At 37.9% G+C, this 20,482-nt stretch overlaps 2 protein-coding genes across 2 annotated transcripts in view; one reads left to right on the top strand and one right to left on the bottom strand.

Moving 5' to 3' along the window:
- LOC133644331 (biogenesis of lysosome-related organelles complex-1 subunit 2-like) overlaps positions 1-20,482 on the top strand; it is a 95,407-nt gene that overhangs the window by 25,246 nt on the left and 49,679 nt on the right. The gene's annotated exons all lie outside the window — the stretch shown is intronic.
- LOC133644330 (nucleotide sugar transporter SLC35D2-like) overlaps positions 1-20,482 on the bottom strand; it is a 48,892-nt gene that overhangs the window by 4,841 nt on the left and 23,569 nt on the right. The window contains exons 9-11 of the mRNA XM_062038727.1: positions 13,512-13,579; positions 9,697-9,775; positions 15-97 (exon numbers count right to left, since the gene is read on the bottom strand). Of these exons, the coding sequence (XP_061894711.1) occupies positions 15-97; positions 9,697-9,775; positions 13,512-13,579 (230 nt within the window). The remainder of the gene's footprint in view (positions 1-14; positions 98-9,696; positions 9,776-13,511; positions 13,580-20,482) is intronic.

Raw genomic sequence — 20,482 nt, 5'->3', positions numbered from 1 at the left:
TGGAGGATGATTACCTGATGTTCACACCTATGAAGTTAGTCCAGGAGAAGACGTAGTCCCCGATTAACACCATGCCGATATACGTCACCAGCACATTCTGCAAGACAAGCTTTTTTTCAATACGTTGGAAACACAACCAGCTTGTGTCTGGATGACGCCGTCATTTGATTTGCATAATTGGCCGTTACGCATGTGCATGTCAATGAGTTAAAAAAGGGGTCATGTTTGGATTTTTCTCTCCACATTTAAAACACGTCCTTGTGGTCTGCATCTGTGTTTCTGCCCCACTAGAGGGCCGCCCGAAAATATGTTTCTCAGCTGTGGTTGTCGCTACACCGGGCCTGGGCAATTATTTTGACTCTGGGGACAAAGTTAGAGAAAAAACTGTGTCTAGGGATTTTCAGGAACACTAATACAAAACCTGATTGGATGCTAAAAACGCCTTTTTTTTACTGAATGACACACTCAGAATGTACATTAAAATAAATAAAGAATGCAGGTTTTACAATATTAACTATGAACGATGAAACACTGAATATTAACAACATATGAACGTCACACCCCCTCTCCATCGACATATTTTACAATATTAACTATGAACGATGAAACACTGAATATTAACAACATATGAACATCACACCCCCTCTCCATCGACATATTTTACAATATTAACTATGAACGATGAAACACTGAATATTAACAACATATGAACATCACACCCCCTCTCCATCGACATATTTTACAATATTAACTATGAACGATGAAACACTGAATATTGACAACATATGAACGTCACCCCCCCTCTCCATCGACATATTTTACAATATTAACTACGAACGATAAAACACTGAATATTGACAACATATGAACGTCACACCCCCTCTCCATCGACATATTTTAAAATGATATATTTTACAATATTAACTATGAACGATAAAACACTGAATATTGACAACATATGAACATCACACCCCCTCTCCATCGACATTTTTACAATATTAACTATGAACGATGAAACACTGAATATTAACAACATATGAACGTCACCCCCCCTCTCCATCGACATATTTTACAATATTAACTATGAACGATAAAACACTGAATATTGACAACATATGAACATCACACCCCCTCTCCATCGACATATTTTACAATATTAACTATGAACGATGAAACACTGAATATTAACAACATATGAACATCACACCCCCTCTCCATCGACATATTTTACAATATTAACTATGAACGATGAAACACTGAATATTGACAACATATGAACGTCACCCCCCCTCTCCATCGACATATTTTACAATATTAACTACGAACGATAAAACACTGAATATTGACAACATATGAACGTCACACCCCCTCTCCATCGACATATTTTAAAATGATATATTTTACAATATTAACTATGAACGATAAAACACTGAATATTGACAACATATGAACATCACACCCCCTCTCCATCGACATTTTTACAATATTAACTATGAACGATGAAACAGTGAATATTAACAACATATGAACGTCACCCCCCCTCTCCATCGACATATTTTACAATATTAACTATGAACGATAAAACACTGAATATTGACAACATATGAACATCACACCCCCTCTCCATCGACATATTTTACAATATTAACTATGAACGATGAAACACTGAATATTAACAACATATGAACATCACACCCCCTCTCCATCGACATATTTTACAATATTAACTATGAACGATGAAACACTGAATATTAACAACATATGAACGTCACCCCCCCTCTCCATCGACATATTTTACAATATTAACTATGAACGATGAAACACTGAATATTAACAACATATGAACATCACACCCCCTCTCCATCGACATATTTTACAATATTAACTATGAACGATGAAACACTGAATATTGACAACATATGAACGTCACCCCCCCTCTCCATCGACATATTTTACAATATTAACTACGAACGATAAAACACTGAATATTGACAACATATGAACGTCACCCCCTCTCTACATCGACATATTTTACAATATTAACTACGAACGATAAAACACTGAATATTGACAACATATGAACGTCACACCCCCTCTCCATCGACATATTTTAAAATTATATATTTTACAATATTAACTATGAACGATAAAACACTGAATATTGACAACATATGAACGTCACCCCCTCTCCATCGACATATTTTACAATATTAACTACGAATGATAAAACACTGAATATTGACAACATATGAACGTCACACCCCCTCTCCATCAACATATTTTACAATTACATATTTTACAATATTAACTATGAACGATAAAACACTGAATATTGACAACATATGAACGTCACCCCCTCTCCATCGACATATTTTACAATATTAACTACGAATGATAAAACACTGAATATTGACAACATATGAACGTCACACCCCCTCTCCATCAACATATTTTACAATTACATATTTTACAATATTAACTATGAACGATAAAACACTGAATATTGACTGCATATGTGATATATGATTGCATATTCTATATACCTATAGCATACTTGCCAACCTTGAGACCTCCGATTCCGGGAGGTGGGGGGTGGGGTGGGGCGTGGTCGGGGGTGGGGCGGGGGGGTGGTTGGGGGCGTGGTTAAGAGGGGAGGAGTATATTTACAGCTAGAATTCACCAACTCGAGTATTTCATATATATTTCATATATATATATATATACAGTGGGGCAAAAAGTATTTAGTCAGCCACCCATTGACAATCAATGGGTGGCTGACTAAATACTTTTTTGCCCCACTGTATATATATATATATATATATATATATATATAGTGTGTAGAGCATGTTTAAGTGCCTATAGTGTGTAGAGCATGTTTAAGTGCCTATAGTGTGTAGAGCATGTTTAAGTGCCTATAGCATACTTGCCAACCTTGAGACCTCCGGTTCCGGGTGGAGTGGGGCGTGGTCGGGGGTGGGGCGGGGGTGTGGTTGACGGCGGAGGCGTGGTTAAGAGGGGAGGAGTATATTTACAGCTAGAATTCACCAACTCGAGTATTTCATATATATATATATATATGTATGAAATACTTGACTTTCAGTGAATTCTAACTATATATATATATATATATATATATATATATATATATATATATATATATATATATATATATATTTTATTATACATATAAATAAAAGAAATACTTGAATTTCAGTGTTCCGGAGGCTATCCAGTAGATGGCAGTATTGTCCTGTTTAAGAGTGTCACAACATTGCTGTTTACGGCAGACGAACTGCTTTACGGTAGACGACAACGTGACTGCTGTTGTTGTGTGTTGTTACTGTGCTGGGAGGATGTTAATGAAACTGCCTAACAATAAACCCACATAAGAAACCAAGAACTCGCCCTCGATCATTCTACAGTTATAACGTGATTGGGCAGGCACGCTGTTTATATTGTGGGAAAGCGGACGCGAAAACAGACTGTCGCCGCTGTCCCCACTCAGGTCCGCATTGAGCTGGAGGGGGCGTGGCCTCCAGCTCCGGCTGAATTCCGGGAGTTTATCGGGAGAAAATTTCTTCCGGGAGGTTATCGGGAGAGGCGCTGAATTCCGGGAGTCTCCCGGTAAAACCGGGAGGGTTGGCAAGTATGGCCTATAGTGTGTAGAGCAGGGGTCCCCAAACTTTTTGACTCGGAGGGCCGCATTGGGTTAAAACAATTTGGCTGGGGGCCGGGCTGTATATATATATATATATATATATATATATATATTCGATATATATATGTATATATATATATATTAGATATATATATATATTAGATATATATAGCGCACTTTCCGCGCACGCGATGATGTCACGTTATCGATGAGAAAATGCATTTTTAGACAATATGATTTGCCTGAGCGGCTAGGAGACACCGTGAGTAGCAAGCGGTACAAAGTGGATAAGAAAAGACAGAAAAAATAACTAAGTTTAACTAAATACGTTTTTTTACGCCATCTACAAAAATGGAAGCAAGACACGCAAGTTAATTTCATGCTTTGTTGTTAAATAAGGACTAAAAACATAAGATAATGTTGCACCTTTTTATGACACAGAGCAAAAAGTCTTGCTTGTCAAAGTTGTCCCATCAGGTGGAGGTTCAACAGCGATCGTATCTAAAACAGCTGACTGTCATTAGCGCCGGCGGGAGTGTAGCAAAGCCCATTTTGATGTGTCTTTTTTATTAATGTTGAGTGAAAATAGCAGCATGTTTACATTCTAACATACATGAAGTCCTCTTATAGTGTGTTTAAAGGCAGCAAGGCAGTGTTGTTGAGCTTTCGAAATGACAGCGCACAACCGTGACGTCATCACCAGTCTCCGTTTGGGCCGTGTACACGCATACGCTAAGTGGAGAGTTTTGGATCTCTACACTTTGGCCAACGTTTGTAAAAGTCTGCGTTTTTAAAGACAAGCGTATGCGCCTCCGCGTGGACAAGAGGCCGAAACAGGCACTTTTACGACACCTGGAGTCGAACTTTTGCTTGCATGCAGATCGGCCTCAGTCTATGAACATTACATCATCACACCCAAGACAATGGGCACATACATACACACACACCTCCTCTCCCCCACCCCACGCCTTCACCACCGCTTGATTCCCCTTCGGGTTGATGGACGGCTGGCAGCGCTTCATAGCAGCAGTCGACCTCCAGGGCCCCAACTCCCCGCCCCTCTGTTGCGAGTTGTCGTGATTAAATGTAACGTGTTTATGTGTGCATTGCATGGAGGTTTTTTCCCACTCCAGACTAGGCCCCCTTAGGAGCCCAGTCTAGATTATATTTTTTTACTCATCTTCTTCCCCAGCGTTTTACCTTTTTCTTATCTTTTACGGGGCGCCTATTGCGACCCATCAGCATTCCTGTTCTGTAACCCTGTACACTGTTTGTTTGTCCGATCTTGAACGGGTTTGTGCTGAAAACATAGTTTTGTTGTACTTGTGCAATGACAATAAATTCCTATCCTATTAAGTACCCGTGGCCTAATAATGGAGAAGTGTCTCCAGGCTCTCTTTTCCCAGCTGGGCGGCACACTTCCACACCTCGTTGTTCGTAGTGGCGGTAATACCCCCCCCATACTTGTGGAGGTGCCAGGATCCACGGTAACGTGGCGAATACTTCCTTTTGTGACCGCTTGCCTTTGATTATAGAGTAAAAGCATGGTGCAGAAACACTTCTTAATGTATGCGGTGTAAGAAAATTCTGTACACCTGTGTATGGAGTGAAAACAAATACATTTACCCTTGCACCCGTACTATATAATGCTATATATAACGACATAGTTGCTAAGTTGGCAACACTGATCCCTCCTGCTACGTCTTCTTATTCTCTGGCAGCGTTAGAGAATCAAAGTTATGATCAATACCGCGATATTTGCATTCTTCTTTATAGCCCCATTTTTACCAGCTGAGAGGAAATATAGTATAAACATAAAATAAACATCTTAAAGGTCCTGAAGATGTGTATGACGACTTCAGAGAACTGTGAAGTTCAACATGACATCTTAGTTGAAAATTCACACTTCTGGGCTTAAACTTTAACTTTCATTTTAATGATTCTCACTCAGCTTTATGGTGCTTGTTAACCTTTGCTTGACAATGCTCGCTGATGTCTTGGTGTGGTCGGTGATCACACCTGTATCATTCAGGACTACAGTCCACGGACCATTGACTCTAGTCCCTTCTAACCAAATCAAATATGACAAGCTTGAACGCACCCCGAGTCCTCCTTTTATCCTATTTTGAATTTGACAACACTACATTTTTGCGATCTATCTTCCCTAAAACCATAACCCCGGTGAACTCTCAGAGGCACTGATTTTATAGTTTAGCACCTCTCTGTGTGCAATTTTTACTTTCCACCCACAGTCTGAATGCTTCTGTATATTTGTACTGTATATAGTATAATATTTAAACAACACATTCAGAACATTTGTTTTCAGGACTGGTGTGCACCTTACCTCCTTTTGCACTATTTTTCATTTCTTTCCTTCCTATGTTTTGCATATTTATAGACTGTCACACTGATACTGGAGTTGCTTTTAATCTCATTGTACCTATGTATAGTGACAATAAAAGGCATTCTATTCTATTTTGTAGTAAGTTCTTCTAAAGTTAGGTGGGCGATATGGCCTTAAATCTACATTGCGATCTATATTTCAGCCTCCTGTAATAACAATATTGACCATGATATATTATTTAGTATGTAAATGATAATACAAGCATTTCAAAACAGGTTACAAAGGCTCCTGATATGGCTTTTTGATGGATGCAGTAACATATCGCGTAATTTCCAGTTTTTATTTTGTCAAAACGATTACTAATCTACTTGTATATTTACTGTTTATATTTGGTTACTTTCTGTTGTAACATGGTTGTATCTACACTTCTGTTAATGTAATAAGCACTGGACATTTTACATTAGTTTTGGGCGAGTCTAAAAATTGTGGTATCGATCCAATACTAAGTAGTTACAGGGTCAATAACAGTCATACCAACACTTCATTTTTTTTAAGATCATTGACTAATCAGATTTTTTATCACAATTTTAATCAGACAAAAACTGAGGATGGCGGTGTAGCATAATCAAGTACATATTTAAATAATTTACTTATTTCCTTTTATTACGTACAATATTTTGAGCAAAATAACAAAACATAAGCTAAAACTACTTTTTGCTCTGATTGAAATCCTTTGTTGTTTGCCCTTAAAGCCCTCCTGTGTCCAGGGACTTATTTCCTGAGTTTGTAAACAATAACAAAAACAACAAAAAAAGATTAAGTGATAAAAACGAATATCGATCTAACCACTGTAGTATTGATCATATACTGATACTATACTTGGTATTGTTACTGTCAATATTTGTATCGCTCTGCCCACCTTTGTTTACATTCAAGAGCTCTACCTTAGCGGTTAGCATATCCTCCTACAGTGGATTAATTAGTGAACGTCAATAATTGATCATCTATTTATTTATTGTGAATAAAGTAAAGCAGACAGTTCTAAAATTTGGCTGACTGCAGCGAGCCACCTCAAATATCCGACCAGCTCCTTAATTATAGGGCCCTTCTGTTCCAGTTTTGCACATATTTCCATGAATTTTATAAATTTGATGGGAATTTCTTATTACTTATCCCTGTTTTTAAAAGTTGCAAGTGATTAAGACTTACTTAGTGAAACGAAATGTGAAACTGCATCAATACAAGGAAATACAAAGAGTGAACTCCACAAAATTCCTGGGTGTCATCATTGACGAATACCTCAATTTCAAATGTCACATTAGCCATCTGTTAAACAAATTATCCAAATATGTTGGCCTGTTCTTTCACCTTCGTCATTATCTTCCTCTGTATGCTCTACTTACCCTATATAAAACTGTCTTTGAACCACATCTAAACTACTGTAATGTCATCTGGTGTAACACCTTCCCTACCTACCTTCACAAATTAGAATCTATGCAAAAGAAAATCCTACGGGCCCTATCATGGTCCAAGTTTAATGCCCTCACTCGACATCTATTCCATCATTATCATCTCTTAAGACTGACAGAGTTCAATATTTATCAAAATGCTTGTTTAACCTATCAAGTCATTCACAGGCTGAATCTTAGGCTCTGTAGCTTGGTTCCTATCTACCATCCCCAGCATGCCCACAACACTCGTAACTTAGATCTGATATCAGGTAAACATCGTCTACTGTCTTGTACCGATCGAAGTGTTGTATGCAGGGGACCAAAGATTTGGAACCGGCTTAATGAGAGCCTCAAGATGCAGTATCCATTCTCCAACTTGAAAAAGAAACTGAAAACTTACCTATTAACCACCTATGTCTAATGCCTCATGTGGGGTTGACTACTGTTGGGTTTTGCATGGTCGAATGAATGTATGTGTGTATGTGTATGCATGCTTTAGTACTATTATCTTGTGTTTATCATATAGCGTTGTTGTATTTTTGTTGTTGTTGTTGTTGTAGTGCTTGCTACCATTTTCATCATTCCATGTATATACTGTCCTCTGGACCCCCTGTCAAAAGCTTCTTCTAGCTTATTTGGGGGACCCTTTCACTTACCAACATCTTTAAATGATATTCACTACTATTGTAATTGTTCTATGGTATTGTGAATAAACTTGAAACTTAATATACATAATTTAAAGATGCATCAATAATCGATTTTTAATAGGAATCGAAGCTCCTGAATGGTAATCGAATCGTGAGGTGGCCAAAAATTCCCACCTCTAGAGTGTAGTGTAGCATGTGTTCCTATTCCTCATCCTCCAGTGATAATGCTACATGTAAGAAATGTACTTTATGTGCTGCCAGGGAGGATTACTGACTTAGAAGTAGAGATGTCCGATAAATGCTTTAAAATGTAATATCGGAAATGATCGGTATCGGTTTCAAAAAGTGAAATTTATGACGTTTTAAAACGCTGCTGTGTACACGGACGTAGGGAGAAGTACAGAGCGCCAATAAACCTTAAAGGCACTGCCTTTGCATGCCAACCCAGTCACATAATATCTACGTTTTTTCCCACACACACAAGTGAATGCAAGGCATACTTGGTCAACAGCCATACAGGTCACACTGAGGGTGGACGTATAAACAACTTTAACACTGTTACAAATATGCGCCACACTGTGAACCCACACCAAACAAGAATGACAAACACATTTTGGGAGAACATCCGCACCGTAACACAACATAAACACAACAGAACAAATACCCAGAACCCCTTGCAGCACTAACTCTTCCGGGACGCTACAATATACACCCCTCGCTACTCCCCACCCCCGACCCCGCCCACCTCAACCTCCTCGAGCATGTCCCAAATTCCAAGCTGCCGTTTTGAGGCATGTTAAAAAAAAATGCAATTTGTGACTTCAATAATAAATATGGCAGTGCCATGTTGGCATTTTTTTTCCATAACTTGAGTTGATTTATTTTGGGAAACCTTGTTACATTGTTTAATGCATCCAGCGGGGCATCACAACAAAATCAGGCATAATAATGTGTTAATTCCACGACTGTATATATCGGTATCGGTTGATATCGGAATCGGTAATTAAGAGTTGGACAATATCGGAATATCGGATATCGGCAAAAAAGCCATTATCGGCATCTCTACTTAGAAGCACGTCGTACAGTGAGGGGACATTAGCCACTGCGCAGCGTTGAGAACGCGGTCGTTCGCTTGTCGCTGTCAAATTTGCGGGACACAGCTAGAATGTATCATCAACATGCATTATCACGATACAACTACGGTATAAAAAGCTCAATTGTCAGTCAAATGTCTATATTCCGCAACTCTAATTACATTAGGATCAGATGTGTTTAATTTAGAGACACCTGGTCACAGTCTTCACTAACACTTCCTGACTCTGTATTTTGTGTTTTTCAGTCATCCAGTTTCCATGTAATTGGCACGACGTTAGAAGAGTGGCTGTTACTTTCTTTTTTAATGTTACAGTTGTCTATTTGGCGGAGTCGAGTGAGGTGTTTAAAGCTGTGTCGGTAGCACGGTGTGGCTAATGCATCCAGGCTAACTGAAGCAAAGCACACACACGTTATGTGCACACTGACATAGTTGTGTGCATTTTTTGGACATTCTGATTTCACTGTTACAAGCTTCCATGTGGCTGTCATTGTGCGGCTAACCTTGATGCATCCAACGATGGCGGTGGTCAGCGCAGAGTTATACTGCGTACACAACACTGTGGAGTACATGAGAACAAACCTGCAAAAGTAAAGACATGCTCAGTCATTAGTAGGGATTTGTGTTGTCCCGATACCAATAATTTGGTACCGGTACCAAAATGTATATCGAAACTTTTCCAAATACAGGGAACTATGAAAAATGTCAATATATGGCTTTATTTTAACAGAAAATCTTACAATACATTAAACATATGTTTTCTATTTTAAAGTTTTACTGACATTATATTAAATGTTTCATGATTTATGGTTGCCACTCCTGGTATATGCTTAAAGAAAAATACAATTATTAGTAAGTACTAAAAACAAAACGATGGATAAATGTACACAGATAAGCCATGTAGCGGGTAAAACACACATTTGTTAAAGATAAAACACAAATTGTAGCAATATGTTACAAAATTCAGTCATTTCACTTGCATTAGTTGACGTTAGATGGGCGGTCTTAGCTCCGCTAATATTTGGCATCAAGCCAAGCAGCTACGCATCTACATGTGCACAACAGTGGAGCTCGTTTACTTCTGAGAGTAGTGTACAGGATGTGTTTGTGACAATGTCAATGTGTTGGCTGAGTGATGTCAGTGAGTGAGTGGGCGAGTAAAGAGAGCGAGATAGCGCGTGCACTGCGCAGTAGAAGGATGAACGGGTCCGGTTGTATCCTGCAAAACTAATAATAAAGCAACCAGATTGTCGTGAATCGCCGGCCTCGAATTCTTACCGGAAAGCAGAGCTTAACAGACCTATTTCTGGGTGAAGTAAAGGGTGTTACAACATCCACCCTGGAAGGAATGTCTGTCCTGTGCTCCTCGACTACAGTCTGTACCGGAGCCAAACAGGTGTAACAACTATATTATTACCTGTCACTCTTCATAACTCCTTGTGCAGAGCTGAATGAGTATTATTTACATGTTAACCTAACTTTAAGGCAACGGTGGTAATACTAATCGCCACATTTGGCGAGGCGTGTTTTAAAGCTACACTTCACGCACCCTCTTTATTAACCAGTAGAATTTTAGTTTTTTTAACATCTCCACGATGTTATTGCTTGTATGCACTTTGCGTGTTATTTTGACACAATCAGCATCATGCGCCTCGGCTCTGTAGTGAATGCCGCACAGCGGCATTTACATAAAAGAACGGTACTGGTACTTTTCAAAGATAGTCTAGTACCGATTCATAGATCCACTATGGACTGGACTTTCACTAATATGTTAGATCCACTATGGACTGGACTTTCACAATATTATGTCAGACCCACTCGACATCCATTGCTTTCGGTCTCCCCTAGAGGGGGGCGGGGGGGGTTTCTCATAGTCATTCACATCGACGTCCCACTGGGGTGAGTTTTTCTTGCCCTTATGTGGGCTCTGTACCGCGGATGTCGTTGTGGCTTGTGCAGCCCTTTGAGACATTTGTGATTTAGAGCTACAGTATATAAGTAAACATTGATTGATTGATTGATTTCAATTAATTAGTACCGCGGTACTTTTATCAGTACAACCCTAGTAGGGATATAATATCAAGATTTCATATCACAGTTATCCTGAATTGTCTTAATTGTGGTATTGTTGGGTGTGCTCAAAATGTACTTACCGGTATACACACTGAAATATTTTAACCAAGTTTCGTTATTTTTCTGAACTAAAATCAATACACTGTTAGAAAACCAACTGTTTTGCATGTTTTGTTTCTTAATGCTTCACTAATAGTTTTTTTTTTAGTCTCAGTATTTTATCTGTATTAATGGCTTGTATTGTATAAAATATCGCTTTGTACTGTAGCGCTTTAAAGATGTATTCAAATGAAAATCGCATAACAAATAAAATCTATTATTATTTCTGGCTGGTGTTGTGGCGTTGCGCTCAGCGGTCTTTGAACGCAACATAAAACACCCTTGTCTCGTAATCCTCCGAGTATAGAACGATCACTCTGTTCTGAGAGAGCACAGCTCGTAGGTTCAATGTGCACAATTGAATATTTTAGTTACTCTGAGAGTCTTGCGTTTATAAGTTTAGATTGGGGTGAGTCGTTTTTTTAATGGGGAAAGACGTTAATGTCTCTTGTATTCATGTTAGCATTTAAGTTTGAGTTTGAGTTTATTTGGAACATGCATGCATACAACATGATACATCACAATTTCCAGTTTCTCTTTTCAACATGTTCGAAAAGGAGTAGGAAGAAGCAGAGTTTATTTAATCCTACCCCCCCGCCTCCTTTTTTTTTTTTTTACATAGCAGTTGCTAAAACTTTTTTTTACTTCCTGTTCTCAATTTATTCACAAAATACTCCATAAGTAATCACAATAAAAATAAATAAATAAATAATAATTGGTGAAGTAAGTTCTATTTCATATGATGAGATGAGTAAGATTATTTTGAGAATGAATGAATTAAATACATTCAGAATGTTTATCATGGTTATTCTTCTTTGTATTGAAGAGTTTCTTGAAGTGGATCATATTAGTACAATGTTTGATTGCTTTGCTTAATCCTTTCCATAATTGAATTCCACATACTGATATACTGAAGGTCTTAAGTGTTGTACGTGCATACAAATGTTTTAAATTACATTTTTCTACAATCCCCAGCTGACCATTTGCATATGTTCTGGACGTGCCCAAAACTCTCAAGTTTTTGGTCGGCTATTTTTGATAGAACAATAACACCCAGCCCGCTGACTGCCCTTTTTGGCGTTCCGCAGGTGGACGGTTTACCTGCAGTCGCTCGTCATGTCATTGCGTTAACGACTCTGCTGGCTAGGCGTACAATTCTTTTTAAATGGAAGCTTGCGTCTCCGCCGAGCCATAACAGTTGGATACAAGATGTCTTGCGGTGTCTGCAATTAGAGAAGCTTCGGTTCTCGCAGAAAGGATCTGTGGCATCTTTCCATAAAACTTGGGGCCCCCTCCTGGACCTTATTAGGGACAAGCTTGAAATCACCCCAAGCGATTCGAGTAACACAACTTAGACAGAACTGACCGCTGAAGACCCCCCCCCCCCCCCACCCTCATTCCTTGTGTTTATTTACTTTTACGTTATATTTTATTGTATATCTTATGTATTATTTATTTTACCTTATTTACTCTTTATTTACCTCAATATAGTTTGTTGGATTGAAGCTAAGTTTGCATATATTCATGTGTGTCCATATTTGTTGTGGGCACTAGGCGACAATTACCTCGGGAATTAAGTGGGTGGGTATTGTAAGGGATGGGGTTTGTTATGTTACATATTGAAAAATGTGCAGATACTCCAACTTGCTGTTGCCATGATCCATCATGCTGTATTGTCTGCAAAATTCAATACAAATATTTGGAAAAAAAAAAAAACAATTACATTTTTCTCTAAGATTATATTTCTCCTCTTTTGTTGAGAAGAATTGTTGTATATTCTTGGGTAGCAGATTAGTTTGCTTTGTGTATAATTTTAGCTGTTTGCAAATTCACTATGTCATGGAATTTCAGTATCTTTGATTCAATAAATAAAGGATTTGTATGTTCTTTATATCCAACATTATGTATTATTTCCAACATTATGTATAAGTTAGCGAGCTAGCGCCAGTCAGTCTGTGAGTTTATTAAAGTGGAGTTATCATCATGCTTTTTTGATCATTTCAATTTAAAACGGCAACACTAACCGTCGGGGTTTTTACCGCGTTATCATTAATACTGTTTATCGTTACAGCCTCTGTCATTACATACAAACGCACACAGCTAAAAATAACTAGCACACTGACAACAACAGTCATGATCTTCTTACCCCATGATGCAAGAGAGGAGGAACAGTGTGAGGAACAAAGCATCTGACCAGCCATTGAACGCCACAGCCTTGCAAGGAGAAAGAAACATTTTTTTAAACTCTTTACTTAGGACAAAAAGATCAAAAGCAAATTATGTTTAGAAGCGGGCCCAAAAAAACCAGAGGTTAAAATTTTGGATCAAACCAGCAAGTCTTTCAGGCTTGACTAGTGTCTAGTTTGTTCCCTAAAACAGGCTGGGCTGCTGGAGTACCGAACGGCAACAAAAATTAGTTTGGGAGCGTTATACACTAAAACTAATTAAAGGTATGTTACAATAATATGTGTATTTAGTGCATTCGAACAATTTCCCTTGTGGATCATTAAAGTTTGTCTAAGTCTAAGTCTAATGTGTCACATATTCACATCACTTTTCACACAAGACTGGTCCGACAGGAGAGCGGTGCACCTATAAAAAGGCATTCTTGTGAAATGTCTGCACTGTCAAATGGAGATGACATTTCAAAATAGCACTAAATCAATTGTGCAGCATGTTACTTGAAGCCTCCTGCATGTTTACAGAGCAAACAAGCAGAAACATGTTAAAAGTCTATATAAACTACATGTTATATGTTTGAACAAATGTTTTAGTCACACGCTTGTGAGGACATGTTAGCATCTAGTTTGTATATCCATGCCAATTTTTTTCTTGTCAAAAATCAAGCCCAACTCCTCCAATTAGTACCTTTTTAAATGTGCACGTGTTAAATACATTGTCACTCAATTTATTACATTTTATCAGAGGCTTTTTGTTTAGTTTGGCTCTTTATTTATGATCTACTACAGTGCTACCTCAACTTGCATTCCACGACCGAGCTCGTAACTCAAAACTAGAGATGTCCGATAATGGCTTTTTTGCCGATATCCGATATTGTCCAACTCTGGACCCCGACTTAAACAAGTTGAAAAACTTATTCGGGTGTTACCATTTAGTGGTCAATTGTACGGAATATGTACTTCACTGTGCAACCTACTAATAAAAGTCTCAATCAATCAATCAATCTTAATTACCGATTCAGATATCAACCGATACAGATATATACACTCGTGGAATTAACACATTATTGTGCCTAATTTTGTTGTGATGCCCCGCTGGATGCATTAAACAATGTAAAAAGGTTTTCCAAAATAAATCAACTCTAGTTATGAAAAAAAATGCCGACGTGGCACTGCCATATTTATTATTGAAGTCACAAAGTGCATTATTTTTTTTAACATGCCTCAAAACAGCAGCTTGTAATTTGGGACACCCCCCCGCTTGTATATTGTAGCGTCCCGGAAGAGTTAGTGCTGCAAGGGGTTCTGGGTATTTGTTCTGTTGTGTTACGGTGCGGATGTTCTCCCGAAATGTGTTTGTCATTCTTGTGGCGCATATTTGTAACAGTGTTAAAGTTGTTTGTACGGTCACCCTCAGTGTGACCTGTATGGCTGTTGACCAAGTATGCTTGCATTCACTTGTGTGTGTGAAAAAGCGTAGATATTATGTGATTGGACCGGCACGCAAAGGCAGTGCCTTTAAGGTTTATTGGAACTCTGTACTTCTCCCTACATCTCTACTCAAAACTAGGGCTGCAACTAACGATTAATTTGATAATCGATTAATCTGTCGATTATTACTTTGATTAATCGATTAATAATCGGATAAAAGAGACAAACTACATTTCTATCCTATCCAGTATTTTATTGGAAAAAAACAGCATACTGGCACCATACTTATTTTGATTATTGTTTCTCAGCTGTTTGTACAGTTTATAAATAAAGGTTTATTTAAAAAAAAAAAAAAAAAAAAAATTATTAAAAAAAAATGTTTTATTTAAAAATGCGCGTAGCATAGATCCAACGAATCGATGACTAAATTAATCGGCAACTATTTTAATAATCGATTTTAATCGATTTAATCGATTAGTTGTTGCAGCCCTACTCAAAACCCTATTATGTAATGAAGTAATAATATTGCTCAGGATTTACCTTGAGGACTAGACTCATACGATGTCTCCTTCAGGCTGCTTCACTGTTCAGCGTTGCCAAGTCCACCTATTATCCACTAATTATAAGCTATCATCAGGCATCACAGTCTCCGTGTAGGAACTAGGACACCGCTGTTTATGTTGTGCATGGACGTATTTGAGTGACGGACCAGAGAAGTCAGTTGAAAACAAGCAATATGTACCGTATTTTTCGGATTATAAATCGCTCCGGAGTATAAGTCGCAACGGCTGAAAATGCATAATAAAGAAGGAAAAAAACATATATAAGTCGAACTGGAGTATAAGTCGCATTTTTTGGGGAAATTTATTTGATAAAACCCAACACCAAGAATAGACATTTGAAATGCAATTTAAAATAAATAAAGAATAGTGAACAACAGGCTGAATAAGTGTACGTTATATGACGCATAAATAACCAACTGAGAACGTGCCTGGTATGTTAACGTAACATATTATGGTAAGAGTCATTCAAATAACTATAACATATAGAACATGCTATACGTTTACCAAACAATCTGTCACTCCTAATCGCTAAATCCCATGAAATCTTCTTCCTCGGTGTCGCTTCTAAACAACTCTGCCAACTCCAATAGTAGACAATGCGCCGCTTCCAATCCAATCCAATCCAATCCACTTTATTTATATAGCACATTTACACAACAAGAATGTTTCCAAAGTGCTGCACAGCCATGTTAAAAACAATATTAAAAACAATATTAAAAACTATATTAAAAACAATATTATGCTACACCAATGACTGAATAAAAACAAAGAATAAATGAATAGAAAACCAATACAGAGACAATATAAAAAATAAATATGATTAAAAACGATTTTAAAGGGTGAAACCAATTAAAACAGTAAAATAGACATCAAAATTTATAACCCTAACCCTAACCACACAGGACAACAGAGGACAGAAGACCACACAACTCACGTAGTGTTAAAAGCCAAAGAATAAAAGTGGGTCTTTAGACGAGACTTAAAACACTCCACTGTGGAAGCAGTTTGAACATGGATGGGCAGAGTGTTCCAGAGTTTAGGGCCGACCACAGAGAAGGCCCTGTCTCCCCTGGTTTTAAGTCTCGTCCTGGGCACCACGAGCTGGAGCTGGCTCTCGGACCTCAGAGCGCGCGCAGGAGTGTAAATTTGGATGAGGTCCGAGATATACTGAGGTGCCAGTCCATGTAAAGCTTTAAAAACAAACAGCAAGGATTTAAAATCAATTCTAAAATGAACAGGGAGCCAGTGCAAACTCCGAAGAATTGGGGTTATATGCTCACGTTTCCTGGCCCCTGTTAAAAGTCGTGCTGCCGCGTTCTGGACTAACTGCAACCGGGAGAGAGCTTTTTGGCTAATGCCAGCATAAAGTGCATTGCAGTAGTCTAGGCGACTTGAAATAAAAGCATGCACGACTTGTTCAAAAAGGTTAAAAGATAAAAATGGTTTTACCTTTGCTAAAAGACGAAGATGATAAAAACACGATTTTAAAACGCCATTGACTTGTTTGTCGAATTTAAAATCGCTGTCTATAGTGACGCCAAGGCTGGTGACTTTGGGACGCACATGATTTTGCAATGGTCCCAAGTCAGTGAGGGCCGGACCAAAAACTGAAATTTCCGTTTTTCCCTCATTCATTATTAAAAAATTCTGGGCTAACCAAGCCTTGACATCACATAGACAGTTGACGTATTCTTCTATCGGTACGTCTGGTCTTTTACGTGAATTAGATAAATAATATTATTTGATATTTTACGGTATTGTGTTAATTTCACACATAAGTCGTTCCAGAGTATAAATCGCACCCCCGGCCAAACTATGAAAAAAAACTGCGACTTATAATCCGAAAAATACGGTATGTCTGTGTACATACTGCCAAACGTAATGCTCGACCTTCCAGTTGGTTGGGTCAGGACTTGACAGAAGAAATTGAAAAATAAACAACATTTGCAGCTTCTTAATATTTTTATGGATACATTTTCGTCTTTTGTGGCGGCATGCCACAGAGGCAGGCTGCAGCGTGTGTGATGCAGACTGATGCGTGGGGATGATCGCTGAGAAGGCTTCAAACTGGTAGGACATTTCTAATGCTTAATTTTTCTAATTTCAGCGCCCACTTATCCTCCTTTGCACTAAATTTCTCAGTTCTGATGGTTGGAGGGCAGGCTGTCAATCAACTGTCTAATGAAAACTTATGTTGGCTTCTTGTGTAAATGAAGCAGGAACAACAATGTGTAACAATTAGGGTTGTACGGTATACCGGTATTAGTATAGTACCGCGATACTAATGAATCATATTCGGTACTATACCGCCTCTGAAAAGTACCACCTCACCCTCCGCCTCCGACGTTGTCACGTAGTGTCATTGCTGGTTTACGAGCAGAGGAGCATGTTCGGCAGCACACAATCACGGAGTACTTACAAGCAGACACAGTGTGTAGACAGAAAAGGGAGAACGGACGCATTTTGGCTTAAAAACTAACAATAAAGGTGAAGTTATAACACTGAAACGCCCTCAGGAAGAGGTGCTTTAAAACATGGCTAGCTAGTTAGCGGCTAATATCCAGCCCCAGTCGGCAGAGTTGTAGCTACTTCTAAATCACTAATCCTGGTCTCCATGGCGACAAATAAAGTACGTTTCTTACAAGTATCATCCCTGCAGGACGAGGAATAGCTAAACATGCTTCACTACACACCGTAACTCATTGTTGTCAAAATGTAAACAAACGCCAATGGTGGATCTACACCTAACATCCACTGTAATGATACCAAGTACAGTAGCGTATCTAGTCGATACTACTATGATTACATCAATATTTTTTGTCATCACAACATCTTCTTTCGTTTTTTATTTTTTATATTATGTTTATAAATTCAGGAAATATGTCCCTGGACACATGAGGACTTTGAATATGACCAATGTATGATCCTGTAACTACTTGGTATCGGATTGATACACAAATTTGTGGTATCATCCAAAACTAATGTAAAGTATCAAACAATAGAAGAATAAGTGATCATTACATTTTAACAGAAGTGTAGATAGAACATGTTAAAACCGAAAGTAAGCAGATATTAACAGTACAATCATTGGTACTTTAACTTTAACTTTAAATGAACAAGTAAATTAATAATTCATTTTCTACCACTTGACCTTAATAATTTTGACAAAATAATAGAAAGATAAATGACACAATATGTTACTGCATACGTCAGCAGACTAATTAGGAGTCTTTGTTTACTTACTAATAAAAGACAAGTTGTCTTGTATGTTCACTATTTTATTTAAGGACAAACTTGCAATAATAAACATATGTTTAATGTACCGTAAGTTTGTTTTGTTAAAATACAGCCAATAACGCTATTTTTTGTGGTGCCCTTTATTTAGAAAAGTACCGAAAAGTATCAAAATAATTTTGGTACCGGTACCAAATTATTGGTATTGGGACAACACTAGTAACAATATATATTAACTCTTTATTCCTCAAATGGCACAAACCTGTTACAAATATTACTTTACAGAGAACAAAAATCCTAATAACTCAAGGTATGCTCGCAATTTAAAGCATAATATAAAAGCAAGCGACAGCTCGTATCTCAAATTACTCATATGTTGCGATACCACTGTATAAGTCCTATATAGTGATTTTCCCATTGTAAACGTGCAATTTCAATGTTATGTTCATATATAAGAAAGACTAAAGGTCATTAGAAAAATACTTGTTTATTTCATCTATTTTGCCTAAAGAGGCACATTAAGGCAAGAACGTATTTTATTAAATTACTCGATTGATTGAAGGAATTCCTCGATAGATTACTGGATTACTGAAATAATGGATAGCCGCATCCCTAGCCAGCAGTGAAGGCAAAGGAACCTGCCCATGCAGAATTAAACTATTTCCTTCTGATATTTTTATGTTTATTGATTAATTTACCCTTAGTTATCTTACTACAGCGGTCGTACACTCATAAAGCGGACGTTTCTCTTCGCAAAGCAGTCTGAATTTAGCCTGTTTACATGCACGGCCTATTGTTCTATTTTCCTGTCTGCCTCTCACTGCAAGTATACATTCAAGTGCTTTAGTACTAAAATGGCCCACTTTTCTCTTGCCCGTTAAGTAGCAAGCTGTGGCTTGTCACCGTCAAATTAGAAACAACTTGTTTTTCCACTCAACTGGTACTTTAAACAGAACATCGAATGAAACATTAATCATATGTTTCTTGCTGCGATCAAAGAACAATTTGTCTTTTAGAAGTAAGTAAGCAAACGGGTTACACAGGTTCCTAATTTGGCTGCTGACGTATGCAGTAACATTCCTAATTGTGTTATTTTGTCAAAATTATGAGGGGACAAGCAATAGAAAATGGATGGATGGAATATTATTCTGCTTGTTCATTTCTGTTTCAACAAGTTCTATCTACGCTTCTGTTAAAATGTATTTAGCACGTATTCTTCGGTTGTTCTGGGTGATACTACAAATGTGGGTATCGATCCAATACCAAGTAGTTACAGGGTCATACATTGGTCCTAATTAAAGTCCTCCTGTGTCCAGGGGCGTATTTCCTTAGTTTATAAACAATATAAAAGACAAACGATATTGAAAGACTATATACTATTATTACATGAAAAGATTACAAAAATATAGATGTTATCTATTGTAGTATCGACTAGATACGGCTCTTGTACTTATTGTTACGGTCAATATTTGTAAGGATACACTTGTTTACATAGCAGTTGTATCCTCCTACGGTGTGTAGTCAAGCATGTTTAGATATTCCTCGTCCAGCAGGGATGATCATACTTGCCAACCCTCCCGATTTTCCCGGGACACTCCTGAATTTCAGTGCCCCTCCCGAAAAATCTCCCAGGGCAACCATTCTCCCGAAATTCTCCCGATTTCCACCCGGACAACAATATTGAGTTGAGTTGAGTTTGAGTTTATTTG

Source organism: Entelurus aequoreus, linkage group LG27, assembly GCF_033978785.1.
Source record: "Entelurus aequoreus isolate RoL-2023_Sb linkage group LG27, RoL_Eaeq_v1.1, whole genome shotgun sequence".
Classification (NCBI taxonomy): Eukaryota; Metazoa; Chordata; class Actinopteri; order Syngnathiformes; family Syngnathidae; genus Entelurus; species Entelurus aequoreus.
Note: the sequence above shows the minus strand (reverse complement) of the source record. Positions and strands in the feature narration are given on the sequence as shown.